A 21,811-nucleotide genomic window follows, 5' to 3' on the forward strand; every position below is an offset into this window, starting at 1 on the left:
AACGACTGGTACGACGCTTAATTTACGGACACAAATAATCTCAGCGTTGTTATATACAGCGTTGTTGTACAGCACATACATGGAGCAAAACTCTATGGATGTATTATTAACTAGTTTCCGCGAGACGCAATCGCAACCATCGAAGAGCGTTAACGCGGATATTATTTGTTTTACAGCGAGCTCCACTCTTACCGTTTTGAATGTTTCTGTAAACGCCATGGATACGGAAAATGAAAGTTATAACACTCAATCCCACAGTTCTTCAGCTGACGCAAAAAAGACTCCCGATCAAAGTTAGTTTACAATTTAATGTATGTTAGCCACTATTTGCTTCCAAAAAGTATGCCAATTTTAGGATATATATGGAATTGTATTCGCAAAAGTAGGCTCATCTATAGCTGAGATGTAATGTTTGAATGGTGTTTCTAGCAGTTTTGACAAGTCTAGCAATACATCTGGCTTAAATTTTACGGATACTGTAATCTTATGCAGCTAAAGTATGTAATAAATATGTCATTATATTAACTTTTGCTAATTTTTATCACACCAATGTTTTATCCAAGAGTATGGGCAATATCCAAGAAATATGATTGAACGTTGTATGAGAATAATTATTAAAACAAAGCAGTGTTAATCGCAAAAGCTAAAAGACACATTTTTATTGAGATAATCGAATTTAAAAATCTTTTTTGGATTAATTTATTCATTATGAAATTTATTCATTTTGAAATTTTTATCGCCAATATCGATTTTGAAAATATAAGTACGTTTTTCTATAAATTCCGGCTGCGGGCATTGAAATGATTGACGATAATATAGATGATATAAAAAAAAATCTACGAGCACAAAGTTTTATGCGGTAGCCAACGGTCACAAGCCTGGTATTTATGACAATTGGAACTTAGCTGAAAAGCAAGTCTATCGCTATAGTGGACAGTGCTTCAAAGGCTTTTCTACTTTAGCTAAAGCCGAGGAATTTATGCTAGCCAAATCAAAAATTAACCCTCCTGCCTACTATATTAAGGACGATTCTATTCTCAATCTCAACTCTACAATGAACAGCTTCAGCTTAACAGATAGTCCCACTACTACAAAATTTACTGATGCTAACTCCTGTAGTAACTGCTCAAAGCTGGAAAAGGTCATCAGTCAGCTGACAGATAGAATCTGTAAAGTAGAAAATCAGCTGCCACCACGAAACAATATTCTACCGTCATCTACGTTTACAAAACTAGAAGAGCTTGAAGCCAAAATAACCTCTTTAACATTTCAACTAACTGGGATAAAAAAACCAAATCAAACTTATGCCAATGTTTGCACCACGCAAAACGAACATCCGAATCATAACCCTCACACACAACCATTTGCACTCCAATATCCGCTAATCAACAGAAATACTAATAGCAATAGAAATCCTGTAGTAAACTCTACAACTGTCCCTGCTACTACTACATCTCAAACCAGCAGAAACAACGCTAGTCAACTCAAATCAAGTAAAACATCTAAAGTATTTCAACCTGAAAATTGTATTGTCATAAGTCCCAGTGAAGAAAACATCGACAAAAATCTGTTCAAACACACCAATGAAGACACGATACGGCGTACGTTATCTGTTAACCATGGTCCTCTGATAATAGACATGGTCAACAGATACAAATTTCACTAGTCCAATCCGAGATTTATAGTACAACTTGATTCTGCAGAGATAGCAGCTAAGATCACCAGAGACTGGAAAACCGATAGTTTTGGTGGCTCTGTTATTAGAATGACTATCGACCCCAAAGACTCATTGGAACATATTGGTATGGTAAAAGGAGTTCCTAGGGATATACCTGACTCAGAAATATTCGATGCTATACAAAATAAATATTCTGGTGCCTCATTTTCTAGGCTTTTCAAAGACCAGCAACCACTACGTACACTGAAAATAACTTTCAAAGATGAACTACAACAAAAACAAGCAGTAAAAAATAGCCTATTACTTTCCAACTTAAACATGATCTTCAGAGTAGAGCATCTCTATGCCAACACAAACCTCAATAGACACAACAATGTTTGTTAAATTGGTCGGATTACCCATCGCTCTCATAAACATACGAGGACGTCTTAACAAAATGGATGATATAAGATATCTAATCAATAAATACAATTTTAAAATTTTTCATACTTCTGAAACACTGTTAAGCAACTCAATAAGTAGTAATTTGTTATATATTCCTGATTATGTAATACAGCGTAGAGATAGAATAGGTAGGCAGGGTGGTGGTGTTTTGACCTATGTTCACTCATTTATTGACTTCATCTCGCTACCTGATCTTGATAACATTCTCTCTGAATCTATTACTATTAAAATCTCTCAACCATACTCGAAACCATTTCTCACCTCAGTTGTTTACCAGCCTCCCAATTCTCCTGGTACATGGTCAGACACATTTGAAAATTATATAGCAAATTGTAAAGACATCTGTCATGAACTTATCATCTTAGGTGACCTTAATATAAATCTAAATGCTCCCAATATCAAATGGAATAATATTTTAAAACAACTAGCTCTGGTTCAGTTAGTCAAACAAAACACTCGAGTCCAAAAAAAATCTCAATCACTTATTGACCACATATACACAACAAAACCAGATAACGTTCATCAATCAGCTGTACTCAAAACTGGTATGAGTGATCATTATCTAATCTTTGCATCTCGTAAGTTGGGCATCTCAACTACAGGACCTAAAACACGTCAAAGACTAACTTACTTTGACTGGAAAAGCTTCTCAATTCAAGCTTTTCAAAAAGAATTAAAAGAAGCTGACTGGCTAACTCTTTACCAATCACCTTCCGTTGAGACTATGCTTAACTCATTTACTTCTAAACTAAACTCGATTATCTTGCATCACTTAAAAACCAAGACCAGATTTGTCAAGTCCTCAACTCTTCCTCCCTGGTTGGACAGGGAAATTCTGAAAAATATGGAAAAGAAAGATAAACTTAAAAGTCAGCAGTTATGGAACGAATATAAAACACAGAGAAATTACACAACAAATCTAATACGTAAAAAGAAGAAACTTTATATTTCTAACCTAATTTCAGAGTCAAATGATAAGCAAACCAAGAAGCTGTGGCAAGTTATGCGCAACGCTAACAAAAACAACACTAATCCAGATATGTCATCAGAAACTGATACCCCGGAACGCTCATTGGGTAATGCATTTAACAAACATTTTGTCAACATTTCTAGAAATTTAAGTATCGAAAACGAACGCAGTTGGACTCCTAAATCGCATAGCTATTCACATGCTTCAGATACTATTTCACCTATACATACAACCGACGTAGTAAACATACTGCATCATATCCGTTCAAACAAAGCTACAGGTATTGACAATATCTCAATTCGAATTCTTCGCATATCACTGCCATTCATAATCATCCCACTCACAGATATCATTAATAGAGCTATTAAGGAAGTAACTTTCCCTGAACTATGGAAAACTGCTATAGTTACCCCACTACACAAGGGTGGAGATAAAAACAATTTATCTAATTATAGACCCATATCTGTGCTTCCTATACTTTCTAAAATTTATGAAAGGCATATACTTACCGCGCTTCAAATACACTTAGATAGTAACAAAACTATAAGCAGCTCACAGTCAGGATTTAGAAAAAACCACTCCTGCATCACTACCATTCATCATCTTTACTCCACTTGGTCAAACATGGTCAAACCAAAAATACTTTAGTCATTATTTTTCTTGACTTTCAAAAAGCTTTTGACATGGTTAATCATAATATACCTATTTCAAAATTAGCAAACATAGGAATAGCTGGTAAATTTCTTGACACTATCAGGTCATATTTGAATGGACGGCGCCAATGCGTGAAGATAAAAAATATCTGCTCAGATGCTCTTCCTATAGCTACTGGCGTTCCACAAGGTTCAATTCTTGCACCCACACTGTTTCAAATTTTTATAAATGATCTACTTGAATTACCACTCCACAGCACACCTCATGCTTATGCTGACGATACCTCATTCTCTATATCCGAAACTGACCCTTCTTGCCTCCAATCTAAAATAAATTCAGACCTGAGACTTATCCAACAATGGTGTGTGGCAAATCAGATGCCTCTTAACATTTCAAAATCTCACTATATCTTAGTAAATCCACCATTGAATTTCCCTCTGACAATTTCTATATTTGACAGCACCCTAACAAGACAATCTACTTCTAAACTACTTGGCTTCATCATCAACGACTCTTTATCATGGCTAGACCACATCTCATTCATTTCAAATAAAATATCATCTAACCTACGTTTATTTTATAACATTTGTCATCTTATGAACTTTGATACTGCCAGACTATATTACTATAATTTTATCCATTCCTATCTTATATATGGCCTGCATGTGTTTTACCCTACAACACCTGTAAAATATACCAACACACTATTTATTTTACAAAAAAAAGCTTTACGGCTTATATGCAAAGACCTAAACATACCCCATAAAAACCATCACTTACCATCTACCAACTTAATAACAAGCACTACCGGTGTTCTTCCCTTACCTAAGCTATCACATTACTTCACCTGTCTCGCTGCTCATTCAATACTCCACGATAACTGCCCTAAATATCTCAGCTATAGCTTTCAAACCGTAAACCATAGTCACAAAACCAGAAACAGATTCAAATTACCTAGTGCCATAAACCACAACAAACTCAACAGTAACCTGCTAAATTCATTTAATAATCTCTGCACTCATTTAAGAACTCTTCCTCTGCAATCTTTTAAAACAAAACTCAAACTACACCTACTTTCCTCTGACCAATAATACCATTCACCATATAGCCTTACCTATTTTAACCATTTCATATTACACTTTGTTTTCATGACTAGAAAACTTGTCATATATTTGTATACTATTTTCACTGAGCTATTATTTGTCCACTTTTTGTTTAAACAATACTCATATCAATCCTCAAGCTTGTGTTCTACATATTTTATGCATTCAGTTCTAATATTATTATATTAGTTAGACTATTCACTAGTTTTTTAGTTAGACTATAGTTTCTTTGCGGTCCTTTTTATTTTTTTTGTTGTACACCGCTTTTTAGTTAGTTTACTTGCCGTGGTACTTTGTGGAAAACATATTGTAAAATATGACTATTGATTACCACAATAAAGATTGCTCATACATGATTATTACTAGCCAATATAGGAGTGCAGTAATCTACATGCATGTAGCTAGTTTTGTTGTATAGAACCACTGTATCAACACAATTGTGAAACTGTTAAACACAGCCTGTCAAAAAAGATTACTATTTTTCAACTTTTGGTAATAAGAATTTTTTATTCAATCATCAAAGGTGTATGTACCTAACATGTTCGACTAACTTTTGAGTTGAACTTGATACATATGCAGCAATTTGTAATCGAATTGCTTTGACTTTCGGCGATGCTTATCTCAACAGTTGCCAAAAGGTGGGATTTTACATTACCAGCACAATGTAGTATACCATATCTGTTGAAATAATAATAATAATATAAGGGCTAACAGCTCAGTCTCTGTAATTTAAAAGTTAAGTATAACAAATAGCCTTTAGCACCTAAACCTGAGACTTAAAAAAAACATAAAGAAAGATCTGTTGATGCCTTATAGAACTACAGCAACAGTTGTGCGCTGTTCAGTGCTGAATGGACATTTTTGTTACTGCATTAACTGAACAAACTGAACCATTACAAACCAATTGAGTTTCAGTTAAAACTTAAACCTAACGGAGTTGCTTTGTGAAGGATGTTCAGTTGATAAATCGAAGCGTAGAAGTTAATAACTTATATAACAAATATCTATCGCATGTTACAAATATATATTTATGAATATATGACATATATTAGAAACAAAAATATAATATATATTACAAAAACCCATATATATGAAACAAAAATTAGCATTCATGAAACAAAAATATTTCCATCATTTGCTTGTAGAGCTGCATTCTGGTTGTTGCTTTCGATGGAATGAACATCTTCTGGCTGTTCATTACCTTCTACAATGTCTTCCTACCTAAACTCTTCTCTTGCTCTAATCAATATCAGCTGCCAAATAAGTTTTTGAGCAGAAGAAAACTTTTAAGTGTTGCATTTCATGCAAATGATAAACTTATAACTGCATAGGCCAAAAGTGAAATGCTAATCTTTTGTATGGTGAAATGAAAAAAAAAACACGCTTTGAAGCACATGCTCTTTTGTTTAACTCAACAGTTTTTTCATCTGTTAGGTTTGCTAGCAAGTTCCAGTGGTTTTAGTCTGTATTTCAGGGATCAAATACCTACATGACCTCTGAGATGTTATTCATCTGCTTTCTCATGAAGGTTTGCTGTTAGGTTTGCTAGCAAGTTCCAGTGGTTTTAGTCTGTATTTCAGGGTTCAAATACCTACATGACCTCTGAGATGTTATTCATCTGCTTTCTCATGAAGCTTGTTATAATGCCCTTTTTTAATTCATAAATGGATATTTTAAAAATGATTATAATAGGATTCACAGAGCATTTTACTGTTTATCATAAATTATATCAAAAGAAACCTCAGACAATATCTATTGTGCTGCAGAGACTCTCTTGTCAGCCACTCAAAAAGGAGACGCCAGCGCAATTAGAAGAGTTCTCAATGGGCACAAAGTGAATCCTGATGCCAAGATAAGAAATGATGGTGAAGAACGAAGCGCTTTGCACATAGCATCAGGTTACGGACAAGACGCGGTGGTGGCAGAACTTCTTAAGGTCTAATCATTTTATAAAAACCTTTGGAATTGCTTAAATATACAAAATCAAAGATATTTACATGCTTATATATGCTGCTGGAATATTCTAGCACATATAGTATATATATATTAATATGTATATAATATATTTATTATGATATATAATATAAATATTGTATATTTATATTATATATCATATATACCATAATAGATATACATGTATTATATACATATATATATATATATGCTAATATATCTATAATATATTTATTATGAGATATATATATATATATATATGATATGTAATACAAATATTATATATTTATATTATATATCATAATATGATATATAATGATATATAATATAAATATTATATATCGGCCTATTATATTTATCATATAATATATATTATATGATAAATATGATATATTATATGATTATATACTCCTATATATCATATATATTATATTATATATAGGAGTGTATTCAGTACTGGAGTATGAGAGCTTTAATTATCTAAAAGATAGAGTAAAGCTAATATAGATTTCTCAACGCAAAGTATGGAGCTGAAGCTATAAATACATTAGTTTAAAGAATAGTTTTTAATTAGCTTTTAGCTGCAGAAGCTGAAAGCTAACTACAAACTGTGCGTTAAACTATTTATATATATAATAAGTAAATCTCTTTTTATATATATTTATACTTTTTTATACGTAAGATTGCAAGTCAATTTTGAGAAACATTGTTTAGTTGCTGATCTTTAAGAAGATTGAGAATGTAACCATATGGAACAAAGATTTCAGCAACCAGTTGTTGATTTTTAACGCAAGCATATTATGCATTTCTAGGCTGGTGCAGATCCTTGCGCGGTGAGTTCCTCGGGTAGAACCCCTCTTCATGATGCGTGTCAAGGAGGTCACCTGGAGTGTGTCGAATTATTAGCAAACTTTGATGTAGACCTTGACAGTCAAGACAAAGATGGAATGGCTCCCTTACATATCGCAGCCTTTCAAGGAGAACTCATGTGTCTTAAAGCTTTAGCTGAAAAAGGTTTGCACCAAATTAAAACTAACAATTCAATGTTGTACCCAAAGACCTATTAGCTATACTATTACTATAGTATAGTTAATAGGTCTATGGTTGTACCTCTTAGAGAAGTAAAGGAAGCCATGGCAGGTGATTAAAAACATTAAGTAGAAATCTGCAGATGAAAGTTTAGTTTGTCAATCCGAAAACACACAGAACAAAAATCAAGTGAAAATTTAATTACCCTATTTGATTGGCTCCATTTTGGAGAAACCGGCAGCTTAATGAATCTTTCAATGCAGGTTTGTGTATTCATCATGTATATATTGAGAAAAAATTGTTAGTTACCATCCAAGATAAATGAACTTATTTGGTGTTTGCTTAATCGCTGTTTGTTTCTGTTTACTAAACTGTCCCGAAAACAGAAATTCTAAAATCTTTGTTGAACATGCTATGATTTTTTCTGGTGAGATGTCATAGGTATTTTGTTGGATTCAAGTTCGTATATATCAAACATTTTGTAGTACACTTGAGTAAGTCGGTAACTCGGTTCAAAAATAACTTTTCTATTAGAAAACTATAAAATTATCATCAACAACTTCCTGTTTATTTGAGGAAGGTCAGATTGGTGCAGACCCTGAGTGTACCACCCGGTGCACTGCTGTTGGATATTACTATGTGTGCAGCATATAGCATCTTAATTTAGTCACATGAGTAAATCTAATTTTTATTTGTTGTTCTACTAATATTAGTATTTCAAGTGGTTTTTCAAAGTTGATTGCAGATTTTTACTAACACTACATTTGGAAATGGAAGAAGTTAGATGTTATATCTAATATAAGTACACGGATGTTTCTGGCAAATATCAATATTTGCATCACACTACTTGTTTTTTGTTCGCAGAGCACCTTTGAGCATTATTTGCTTGGACAAACTCATGGATAAGTTCAATGAGCAACATTAACTATAAATAGGCTATGCAAAGAGTCGTCTACTCTTTTCGCTATATTTATGCAAATGGGGGAAAACCAGTTATTTATTTTGTATTTTATAAGTCATAGATAAATGTTTTTGATAATTATACGTCATGAATATGATTATATTCATGATCTTCTTTATTCCAATATTTTACTTGCTTCACCGCTACAAGTTGACTGTCGTGTACATATCCAATACAGACTTGCACCCAAATTGTCTAAGAATCATTTTGTCAACAAATAACTGCCTTAAATGTTAAACTAACTCATTTCACAATATATTAACTACAATAATTTTAAAGATTTAAAGTTTACCATGGTACAATTATCTGCTACAGGAGCAGATATGACCATAATTGATGCCAAGGGACAAGAGCCAATTCACCTGGCTGTGATGCGTAACCATGTGGACATCGTCAAATACATGTTTGAAAAGTCCGTAAACCTAGAGTCACAATGTTTTCAGGGCAAGCAACCCCTACATTACGCGGCACAACATGGAGGTATGTCGTATACTTTATAGTCCTAACTACACATTTGACAGCAAACTGGCTTTTTAGTATCTGGACATTTACAGAAGAATGATTACAGCGGAATAACAAGACTTACTAAAATATTTGAAATAGTCAAATTTTTTCCTTCGATTATATAAAATAAGACGATATAAATTTTGTGTTCGTAATACATGACTGAAGTGATTATTTTAATTTTGTTATCAAACTTAATTTCATTACCAATGATTTCACCTATCTGCTGCATGCATGCACCCAGATTTATCCTAGAACTAAATACACTGTGATTGTCTCCACATTGGGTTTGTCTCAAGAGCGATTTTGGCTATATGCCCTTCCTAACACCACCAACAGTCCTTCAGTGATTTGAACCACTGACCTAATGATTGTATGCCAGCGTACTAACCAGTGAACCACGGTTGCTTCTGTAACATAAGATTTCAATGTGCTGTAAAGAACCTACATTATATTCCTGCCAATATATGACTCGACATAGTTGGAAATATAGGTTCTTTATTTATTGACACCAACTTTATATATGTTTGCAGCAATATGTAGCCGTAGCAACCTTATGTTACATATATTTGTATTATATATTATTTTACATAATGTATGTAATAAATATATTATCGCGTAACACATGTGTCGGGCATGATAAGGCTGAGCGCTGCCTTATCTGTTCATAATAACCATGTTTATAACAGCCATATTCATAACAGCCATATGCATAGCAACCATATTCATAGCAGCCATATTCATAGCAGCAATATTCATAGCAGCCATATTCATAGCAGCCATATTCATAGCAGCTATATTCATAGCAGCCATATTCATAGCAGCAATGTTCATAGCAGCCATGTGCATAGCAGCCATGTTCATAGCAGCCATGTGCATAGCAGCCATATTCATAACAGCCATGTTCATAACAACCATGTTCATAATAACCATGTTTATAGCAGCCATGTGCATAGCAGCCATGTTCATAGCAGCAATATTCATAGCAGCCATACTCATAGCAGCCATATTCATAACAGCAATATTCATAGCAGCAATATTCATAGCAGCAATGTTCATAGCAGCCATATTCATAGCAACCATGTTCATAGCAGCCGTGTTTATAGCTCAAATGTACATGTACATGCGTAGTTAGTCACAGCTCAAACAAGAACAATGGTCTTGATTTGTTTAATAACACAGAATTGCGTGTTGTTATTCAAAGCGACATACTAATGAATTAATAGAGTGTGACCATACATATGAAACAATGGTACAAAGACTCAGCAGAATTACTGTTATTCTCCTCATAAAGCTATACCATTGCCAATACAGGTAAAGCACTACCTTCACTCGCATTTTTTTGTATATCAGTTTTAATAATATCACATTTTCAAATAGTTTGAATTGCATGAAAAAAAATATTTTAGCGATGTGCGGGCAGAGTTTATTGTTCAAGGTCAATTCCGAAGCTAGTTCTGCTAGATGTTATATGTACCTGCGCTATATGTACTTGCGCTATATGTACCTGCGCTATATGTACCTGCGCTATATGTACCTGCGCTATATGTACCTGCGCTATATGTACCTGCGCTATATGTACCTGCGCTATATGTACCTGCGCTATATGTACCTGCGCAAATGTTCCAATGAAATACTTTATACATACTGCTAGCAGGATTTTATGTCAAAGATATCATTAGTTGAATCACTAAACAACTTGGATTTACACTTTATAAGTAATAGTGTGTGTACTTTATATATTGTACATAATCAATTGACTGACTGAAACCAAATATTCATGCAAGTTTTGTTTTTGCAAAGGAAGCTGAAGATCTAACTCACTTGAAATTCTACATAAAAATTCTACGGAACAACTTAGTGTTATCAGGCTTCACCTGAACTTCATGCTACTCGACCTTCAAAGTGTTTCTTTAAAGGTGAAGACAGACATTTTGAAAACAGATATGTGTGCAGTCAAATATATCTACACATCTCAGTGTTTGTGTTTGTCATCCCTGTGCCAGTTGCAACAATTCAAAACTATCAATGAAAAATCCACTTCACAGAGGATTTGATCTCAGAATTTTCAGATCTGGAGACATCGAGCTTATCCATTAGACCAGGTGTCCAACTGAGCTTAGTGATCAATAATAATGAAGAAGTTCATCACATCGGTTAAAATACTCCCAGTTGAAGCGCTTAGGGTTAACAACTAGTAAACGTGTACAATTGCTGGCAACGTGCCGATTATTAGGCTGGCTTAAAACACCACCATTGTTTTAATAAATATTTAAACTATGAGCTAACAAAGTAAATTATTCAAATTTATTGGGTAGTTAATTTATCAATTTGCAAAGACTAGCATTCATCTACATGTAGTTAATACACGCATTTAGCAACAACCAATCAGGCATCAGGATGTAAAAGACATTGATGTAGGTTTGCCTTCTATTGATGACTAGACCCACTGTTAACACTGCCTGATGACCTCACAATTATGGTATGTGTATTTCATATGCAAGTTTTTCACATGACTTTGTTTCATTTTACTTATTCAATATCAGTTAAGAATAGTGCTATGTAGTACTAGTACCCTGGCAGGTGTAATAACTATGCATACAATTATTCTGTGATGCTGGTGGGTGACTAGAGCAGTTGGTAGCGTGCCGGTTGCCATGCTGAGAGTCGTGAGCCTGAGTCCCATATGGTGAGATCTTTTCCCCAATTTCCATCCGTCTTCTTCGGACAGACGGATGGACACAACTCTTATCATGGTAAATATTAGTATGCTGGTAGTCCTGTTCGCTGTGAAAGAGCTTGTCAGTGTTGTAAGAGTTATGTGTAATAACTATGTGCACAGTTATTCTTAGATGTGTAAAGGTGATTGAGTGTTGATGGTAGTGCGTTTGGCTGGGAACTGGAATATCTGGGTTCAATTTTTGTGTAAGGCAATCTTTTATCCTAATGCCCTTAACTTGGCGTGGGACAGACCGACAAACACGGTTCTAATTATAGTAGAGACTATCTGCTAGCAGTCTGTGTAACTTTTATAACCATACTCGGTGTCAGCGTAGCCTGTTGTTCAAAGCTTGTATATACTAATGCTATGAGTTTATTGAAAAAAATACTCATCTTTTCTAGCAGCAGCCTGTTTCACCTTTAAACCACTAGAATCTTTGGTTACTGCTACAATAGTTAAAACTTTCTGAGCCTCTTAACAAGCTTCAATTACAGTCAACTAAAGAAGACTTTTCTATCATTGTAATGTTAGAGAATTTAAAGTGATGCCATCTTTTTCAGCTTCTGTAAGTTTTATGACTCACAAATATCGACAAAAATCCACAAATGTCGACAAGTGACAAACTGTCACTTGCTGAGAAAATGTACAGCAATTGATTCTGACACATCCTTCAGTTTATTACATAAATTTAATCTGACTCATCATTCAACTCCAAAAATGTTACTTCAGAATATACTGAAACATGCCGCACCAATAATAAATAATTCTTTTTATAGCCCTAGAGTCAGTGATAGCCTTAGTGGAGAGAAACTGCGATATAGATATCGGTGATAATACTGGATGTGTGCCAGCCCATCTTGCTGCCAAAATGAACAAGGTTGATTGCCTTCGGTTTCTTGTAAAGCAAGGATCAACGATGGACATGATTCAGGGTGAAGGAAAATCTTATGCTCACTTGGTAAGCCAATCAATGCTCCACCTTCAGTTGTTGTACTTTTGCATGCAACTTTTTAAATTTCATCCTTTTTTCTTGAGCAGCGTACAATCAAACACTATATTAGGTCGACTAATTCATGCTGCCTTTTATGCTATCTGGTGATTGGCCAACCTCGTTTAAGCCATGACCACATCCCAATATTGTATCACCACATGCACTTTTTATTAGGATTGGAAAATGTACATTCCTTCGTTCAGATACCTCATAACATCCATTTAAAAGCATGATTGTGTGTTGAGACAGCTTGTAATATCCATTTCAAGCATGATTGTGTGTTGAGACACCTTGTAACATCTATTTAAAAGCATGACTGTATGTTCAGATACCTCGTAACATCCATGTAAAAGCATGACTGTTTGTTGAGACACCTTTTAATATCAATTTCAAGCATGATTGTGTGTTGAGACACCTTGTAACATCAATTTAAGAGCACGACTGTATGTTGAGACACCTTGTAACATCTATTTAAAAGCATGACTGTATGTTGAGACACTTTGTAACATCCATTTAAAGCATGACTGTATGTTGAGACACCTTGTAACATCCATTTAAAGTATGATTGTATGTTGAGACACCTTGTAACACCCATTTAAAGTATGACTGTATGTTGAGACACCTTGTAACATCCATTTAAAGCATGACTGTATGTTGAGACACCTTGTAACATCCATTTAAAGTATGATTGTATGTTGAGACACCTTGTAACATCCATTTAAAGCATGACTGTATGTTGAGACACCTTGTAACATCCATTGAAAGTATGATTGTATGTTGAGACACCTTGTAACACCCATTTAAAGTATGACTGTATGTTGAGACACCTTGTAACATACATTTAAAAGCATGACTGTATGTTGAGACACCTTGTAACATCCATTTAAAGTATGATTGTATGTTGAGACACCTTGTAACACCCATTTAAAGTATGACTGTATGTTGAGACACCTTGTAACATCCATTTAAAAGCATGACTGTATGTTGAGACACCTTGTAACATCCATTTAAAGCATGACTGTATGTTGAGACACCTTGTAACATCTATTTAAAAGCATGACTGTGTGTTGAGACACCTTGTAACATCCATTTAAAGTATGATTGTATGTTGAGACACCTTGTAACACCCATTTAAAGTATGACTGTATGTTGAGACACCTTGTAACATCCATTTAAAGCATGACTGTATGTTGAGACACCTTGTAACATCTATTTAAAAGCATGACTGTGTGTTGAGACACCTTGTAACATCCATTTAAAGTATGATTGTATGTTGAGACACCTTGTAACATCTATTTAAAGTATCACTGTATGTTGGGACACTTTGTAACATCCATTTCAAGCATGACTGTATGTTGAGACACCTTGTAACATCCATTTAAAAGCATGACTGTGTGTTGAGACACCTTGTAACATCCATTTAAAGCATGACTGTTTGTTGAGACACCGTGTAACATCCATTTAAAGCATGGCTGTATGTTGAGACACTTCGTAACATCCATTTAAAGCATGGCTGTATGTTGAGACACCTTGTAACATCCATCTAAAGCATGACTGTATGATGAGACACCTTGTAACATCCATTTAAAAACATGACTGTGTGTTGAGACGCCTTGTAACATCCACTTAAAGCATGACTGTATGTTGAGACACCTTGTAACAACCATTTCAAGCATGACTGCTTGTTGAGACTTGCTAGCAGTTACTTGTGGTCAACTTGATGTGATCCTAAATTTACCCAGAATGCCTTTTTTACATTTGAGGAGTTTTTCATAGCAAGGAAAAGTCCTGTTCTAATTAAGAGATCATTGGCTTAATATCTAGTTTATTCTTCAACCATTTTAGGCTGCTCAAAATGGTGCCAGCAAGTGTTTACACTGGCTTCTGGAGAAAGGTGTGGATCCAAATTTTAAAGATGGTGAGTGATTTGAGAACACATTAGTATTATCCTAGTAGTAAACCTTTAGTACTTAGTACCTTAATGATGCACTAGTAGTACATTAGCAGTAAGCTTGTTGTACTTTGTTAGTATGTTAATAGTACTTTATTAGTACAGTAAACACCCCTATAATGTGTTCCTTCCATAACGTAAATCCGACATAACGTAGAGATTTTAAATAGTTTTTCCTTTGTACTACATCAAAATATATCGGCTAGACAGGTGCAGAAATAAACAAAGGTCGTCTTTATTAAAAGTTAGAATAGTCAGTGTTGTATAGGTTGATTGAAAGAAATTTCTTGGGCAAAGATTTTATTACCCGAGCAATATTATAATACTGGCTTATAATAATTATTACAGTATTTTAGTTTATTATAATACTCGCTCTAATAATAACATTACTATCCGTGCAACTCAAAGCATTTAGCTAGCCCCTCACAATAATTGAACTCGCACATTTAGCCCACGCACAGATGTGCAGCCAAGCACACTGCATTAAGCCACGCAGCTGTTTTGCCATGGCTTAGAATAATTGTGCTTATAATCATTACGTGTCAAGAGCTCTTATGCAATCATGATCTTCAAACTTGTTAGTAGTAACAAATAGTATTCTCACAAGCATTTGGGGAGTTTGGCCATGTAACATTTTGCACAAATGACGATAAACAGGTTTAATAAGTATGTGGACAATTATTCCATAGTATGGCGAGGAGCCTGTGCGGTGTTTACGGTTGGCAGGCATGTTTGCGAAACCGTTGTTTCCCCACAGCCAATGAACTAAGAAATTGTGTATGCATTTCTTTTGGCTGGTCAAAGGGGTGACTTTAAAAAGATCTTAGAACATATTCTGTCCTTATAACGGAAAAACTCCTTAGATGTAATCATTCCTGAAATGGAGTATTTGCTTTGTAAGAATGTCTATTGTACATATATATATATATATATATATATATATATATATATATATATATATATATATATATATACATGTTTATATATAGGCCTATTTATATATATATATTTATATATAACTGGTAAAAGAGATTATTACTTTCGATATAACATTTTATTGCTAATTACATGCTTTTTGAGAGCGATCTTCAGAAGATTGCTATATATAAACGCATATTTAAAATTATTGTCAGTTCCTCACGAAAGAAAGATTAACTTACTCAAGTTTATAGTTTTCTTTCTAAGCTAATTTTTTTGAGACGAAATATATAAATACATATGTATACTAGCTGAATGTCCAGCATTGCATATACATGTATATACTTTACACAAATACCAATGACCTATATATATACATTGCACCTTCAGGGTACGATTTTGATCTGTTCCAGGGTTGGAATTGTATGGTAAAAAATCGTATATTGGGGTATAGAAACCATAGTAATTATATAATACAAATATTGCCTAGTAAAAATCATCAAAATGTCATATAAATGCTGTACATGTTAAAAACTAGTAACAAAATAGTATGTTAACCTTAGTAACTACAGATACCTATAGGAACTTTATCGTATTTAGTGATTATGATCTGCAATAAAATGTAAAACCACAATGTACCGTAGGGAGTTCTTACCTTCAAGACAGATGTACGTATAACATAAACTTTGAAGTCACCTCAAATAAGTTTAGCTTACTAAACACACACGCACACAGCTACAGCTGCAGCTACAGCTACAGCTTACAGCTAAGCTTTTGTATCTATTTTTACCTATTTTACTGAATTTCAACTTTTTATTACTAAACTTTTATCACTTACCAGTTTCGGTCTCCGCTTTCACTTTTAGTGGGTCTGTGTAAAAGATTTTTTAACGTAATTCGACAAAAAAGACCAAACGATGCTGTTTTCGTAATGTAGTGGTTTTTGTTAGCAGGTTATGAAAAGTTGTTTGACCTTCTGTTTGAAGAGATTGCAACTCCAACTTTCCTACTGGTTTCAAAGGGAATGCATTACCATTTTACTAACGATAATAGCTGAACTGAGAGAGATCGGTCATCATGTCTCTTTCAGGTGTTGTGAGAATATTTTTGGCGAACAGCATTTTAGCGTCTTCGTTATTTTGACACACGTAATAAGCACATCGACTGCCAAATTTGAACTCGAGAGAAAGTTTTGTTGAATTCGTATGGTGAAAAAGATTTGCATGGTGAAAAGATCATCATGTTCTACTTCATAAGGTGAAAAAATTGTATATCAGGGTGCACTGTATATATATATGTCATTATTTTGTGTAAGGTATGTAGTGTCATTGGTACATCTACATGTATATATATATTTCTCTAGGTTAGTGTATGTATCTGTCATCGTTGTATATGTCAATCTATAGCTATTAAAATCTTGAAATAAAGAATCAGTACCGCAGAGTATTTGATCTCAGACCCTCCCATTCACCAGTTTCTCACCTTACCAATTCAGCCACACGAGATTGATAGGATCGCTAGGCGATATATGTCGCTATATTGGAGCAAATATGCTACCCCTTTCCGTTACTACACGGCGTGATGGCGTAACGCTATGGAGAGGGTTAGCTTTTATTAGTAAACCTACTCAAATTATCCATTTGCAATGTGCCAGGCTAATAGCAACTGGCAGGCAACTTTCATTACATCTCATTGTTTATAAGCTGATTTTTAATACCCGGGCAACACTGGGTAGCACAGCTAGTACGCATATATATGTGTTCTTTCATGCCCATGTGAAAGTAAGAGTAAGTTACTTACACCCTGACTATCTACCACTTGTAGGATATGGGAACACGGCAGGGCACTGCGCAGCAGAAAAAGGTCATGCCGAGTGCTTCAACTGCTATGTGCAGCATAACGGCAGCCTCGTAATACTCAATGACCGGAATGAAACTCCTATTCAAAGTGGGCGAAGGTTTGGAGCTCCCGTCAAATTGGAGAAAGCTGGTGAGCTTTTTGTATGTATATACCTTTTTTCACCGGCATAATACCTCATGAATAAGAGAGTGTCACAACATTTACTTGAAATTGAAAAGTAGAAAGTCTGTACTTGAATAGAACTCATAAAATAGTTAAAATAGCATTACCAAGGTGAGCACAGATAGCTTTGCCATGATGTGATACATTCAGATTATCTCTAAGTGATTATGTTAGTAATCCTTTTGAGTCTTCAAGTGATCTCTAAGTTAGAAAGTCTCTTAGCATCTCTAAGTTGGAGATCATGCTTCTTTTGAATTACCATGTTCTTAAATGTCGGTTGCATTTAACTGCAATTTTTGTTAGCTTTAGTAATAAATATACTTATTGGCATGCAAAATCTTTGCTGTTACTATATGTTTACAGTAATTGAGCCCTTGAACTACCTAGGGGGTACATGTAACTCTCCTGCATGCGGCATGGCTCCAAGTCTGTAATGAATATATTGTAGTGAGAGGAGAGCTGCAATGCCCGCAGTGCATTGTCAAGAACAAGAGGTTAGATTGGGAGTACGCACATCGGCCATCAGCAGTGGAAAGAGGGATAACTCAAACAGGACGAGTAGCCTATACGAATCCTGTCTCATCAGATAAGAGGTTTGTATGTTGTTGTAACTGCCAATTGCATGGTTGTTACAACCAGACTCAAATGAAAGATTCTGCCAGCAGAAATTTGGTACTGGTATACTATTCACACATGAGACAATAATACCAACAGTAGATACAACCCTCCAGTTTATCAGTATGCATATTTTATTTCTTATACACAAGTTTGTCATTCTTTTTCAGTCTGAAATCTAAAAAATTAGAGCCACCGCTACCGGGGTCAAGTAAAGGTCGTTTATCACAAGCCTCCAATGTATCAAACCTATTTCTCACACAGAACTATCTGCCGGTCAGGGATATGACGACCAAGTTCTACGGAGAGCATTTGGGTACTGGCAGCAAATGACCTTCCGACCTCTTTATTTAGAAATGTGAATAATAGCTTTATGTGATGTTTGTGTTCAAACAATTATATATTTTGTTATTATTTTATGTGCTTTATGAATATAATTTCTACAATATGAAAGGAGAGACATGAAGTAGATGGAATTTGATTTGCACCTGACAGTATTGATCATGTCTTGACTAGTTTGTGCAGTGAATCAGATACAACGCAATGTTTGCTAGCGATTCTCAGCAGATAAAAATTTATTAGAGCCTGTCAGTCGTATTACCTATATTAGACGATATGCTGCGCAATAAACTTCAAAAGTCGGTGACAATGTGATTTCAGCATTTCGTGTGGTTTGTAGTTTATATACCTAAACAACACAAGTAGGGAAGTTTTATAAGACAAATTAAAACTAAGTCAGCGTGGTGATTGGTAGATGCTGATTTGGCTCTAGATAAATCTTAAACAAAAGAAATACAATTACCCGCTTAAAAGTAATTTTCATGCTAAAATTCATTAGCAAGTTTTTAGAAATCCATAGATAAGTGTGTTTAAACCAACTGAATATGACAACATACTCTTGTAAAAAACTGAAACACAAATACTGTAGTATAGAGAGCTGTTGGAGACCAAATGTGTGTCACCAAGCAGAGTTCAGTATTTCGAGATCTGATCAATCAGTGTTGAACAGCTTCTGGCTTTCTGTTGGTCAATTCTGCGTTATGCTCTGTGATTGGCTAAAAATTTCCATTTGCGCCGCTCTTTCTTTAAAGCATCTTCAGAAAATATTTGCCTTTTTTATTGCTCCGTTTCTGAAATGCGACTAGTTTCACTTTAATCTGATTAGTTAATTCATAAGACTTAAACTACTTTTGTTTCGGAATTATTCTGATTGGATGTTTTGGTCATACTCCTAATCTGGATTCCATCAGGAGGAGAACAACTCCAAATATTTAAGAAGGTAAATATTTGTGCGTATGTGTATTGTATTTCATCAATTAGTAGAAATATAATATTAATAAATATATGGTTATAATATTGAATAAATTAAACAAAATAAATGAAAGCTTAGTTCCTACTCGTCAAGGCATGATGCGACAGACCCACATGAGCAGTATAGCGCTGCAGCTAGTCGAGGAGCTTGGCCCAGAGGAATTGGCAAACTCTAAACACAAGTCTGAATTAATCTAGGCTTAACAAATGGCTTTTAACATTAACTCTGAAATTAAGTGTAACGGAAGCTCGAGAGAATATCCAGTTGGAAGTTTTAGAGATCAGAAGAAAACGAGCAAGACTCAACCTTTTAATAAACATTTTATCTAATAGCACACACTCAGCGCTAATTGAAAGTTTTAATTTTTTAATGTCCCAACCACACCAGTATGACACCAGATCATCTCGGTCTAACGCTCCAAAGGCAATCGCCTGCAACACAAACACATATTTTAACAGCTTCATTCCACGAACTTCTCGGGATATTAGATTGGGAGATCATTAGAACAGGAAAGTTTTATTAATTGATGTTTTAAATTCACTTGTTCAAATAGATAAATTTTTATTCTTATACAATCTATGCAAACGGTCTCCACTTCCTCCTTTTGAGGTCTCGAGACTCTTTTTAATCAGAATCAGAATCAGAAAGTCAATTTAAAAATTTTGCTCGTGATGTCGGTCCCCATTCGATGAAATAAAGACAAGCGAATGTGTAGAATATACCAACTAATAACTGCTAATAGTAATGCTACATGTACATGTTAATAAAAACAGAAAATAGTAAATGAAATAAATATGTAACTACAAATAAATACCATATAGGTACACAAATGATATAAATAGGATATTGACAGATGTGGCCAATTCGGCTTATTCGACAGATATTATGAGTTTCTAAATGAGTCATAGCTCTTACTGAACATCAATCAACCAATTTGAAGACCAATTAAAACACAAAAACATATGACTTACTACAATCCTGGACAGTAGTTAAAAATAATTGCTAAACCAAAATGAATGTTAGATACATAAATAACCAAAATGGAATATATAACAAAATAGTTTATATATATTATTCCTTCTCATAATTCAAATAGCTCATTATATGTTCCAACCGACCGAGTACCGCATCAGAATACACTTTTTTGGGCCTACCACAAACACTCACAAATCCTAAAGAGACCCTAGAATACAAGTTTATCATAAACAGTCCAACCTTCTGGTTAGACTGCTAAAAGAAAAGATCAGTAAAAAAATCACACCATAGGCTTTCCTACCCACTCGACTTTGCACACCTCCCCGAATATGATGAGGGCCAAAGAGCAGTACCTGTTAGCAATTGAGTGCCGTTGACAGCTGTAGGCCTGACTAATTATCCATTATATATCTTGTATTTATATATATATATATATATATATATATATATATATATATATATATATATATATATATATATATATATATACTAGCTGTGCCTCCCGCCCGGGTATTAAAAATCAGCTTATAAACAATGAGAATGATGAGATTTGCTTACCACTTGCTGGCAGGCAACTCTCCAGCAAGTGGCTATCCATTGCCAAGTGGACTGGCAAATTGCCGATGGAAAATTCCACTAACCTCGTCAGTAAGCTTCAGATGCTGGTAGGAAATGACATTGCGTCAGCATTGTTGACCAGCTAAGCTATTCTAATAATAGTTATAGCCGGAACGCACACAGACATATGACACACGGACATACTCTAAGAAATATATATATATAGGTATCAATCTCAAAGTGTGTATGTGTTTTAGTTTGTTCAGCTAGAGCTATTAAACCTTAGGAATAAAAAATCAATTTTATGCCGGATTTGATCTTGCAACCTCCATTCACCAGGCAAATCTTTTACCAATTAAGCTACGCGGGATTCATGCATTCAATAGGCGATATGCTTGATTATGTAGGCTTAAGTATGCACAGTGTTAGGTTACAGCACAACATCTCTAAA

General features: G+C 34.5%; 1 protein-coding gene across 1 annotated transcript; it reads left to right on the top strand.

Moving 5' to 3' along the window:
- Positions 1-207: 207 nt before the first annotated feature.
- Positions 208-18,956, top strand: LOC137387723 (ankyrin repeat, PH and SEC7 domain containing protein secG-like). Its single transcript, XM_068074223.1, has 9 exons — positions 208-293; positions 6,616-6,785; positions 7,615-7,816; positions 9,108-9,272; positions 12,795-12,976; positions 14,855-14,927; positions 17,703-17,867; positions 18,349-18,493; positions 18,686-18,956. The coding sequence occupies exons 1-9, from the start codon at positions 218-220 to the stop codon at positions 18,846-18,848; spliced, it is 1,341 nt and encodes a 446-aa protein (XP_067930324.1). The 5' UTR covers positions 208-217; the 3' UTR covers positions 18,849-18,956.
- The last annotated feature ends 2,855 nt before the right edge of the window (positions 18,957-21,811 follow it).

The sequence above is a fragment of the Watersipora subatra genome, chromosome 2, assembly GCF_963576615.1.
Source record: "Watersipora subatra chromosome 2, tzWatSuba1.1, whole genome shotgun sequence".
In the NCBI taxonomy this organism is placed as follows: domain Eukaryota; kingdom Metazoa; phylum Bryozoa; class Gymnolaemata; order Cheilostomatida; family Watersiporidae; genus Watersipora; species Watersipora subatra.

Excerpts from the sequence above, each read along its gene's own strand:
- LOC137387723 (XM_068074223.1), top strand. The coding sequence starts at position 218 with ATGGATACGGAAAATGAAAGTTATAACACTCAATCCCACAGTTCTTCA. Across the intron at positions 14,928-17,702 it reads GGATCCAAATTTTAAAGATG|GATATGGGAACACGGCAGGG; the intron begins GTGAGTGATTTG and ends TACCACTTGTAG. Across the intron at positions 18,494-18,685 it reads CCTGTCTCATCAGATAAGAG|TCTGAAATCTAAAAAATTAG; the intron begins GTTTGTATGTTG and ends ATTCTTTTTCAG.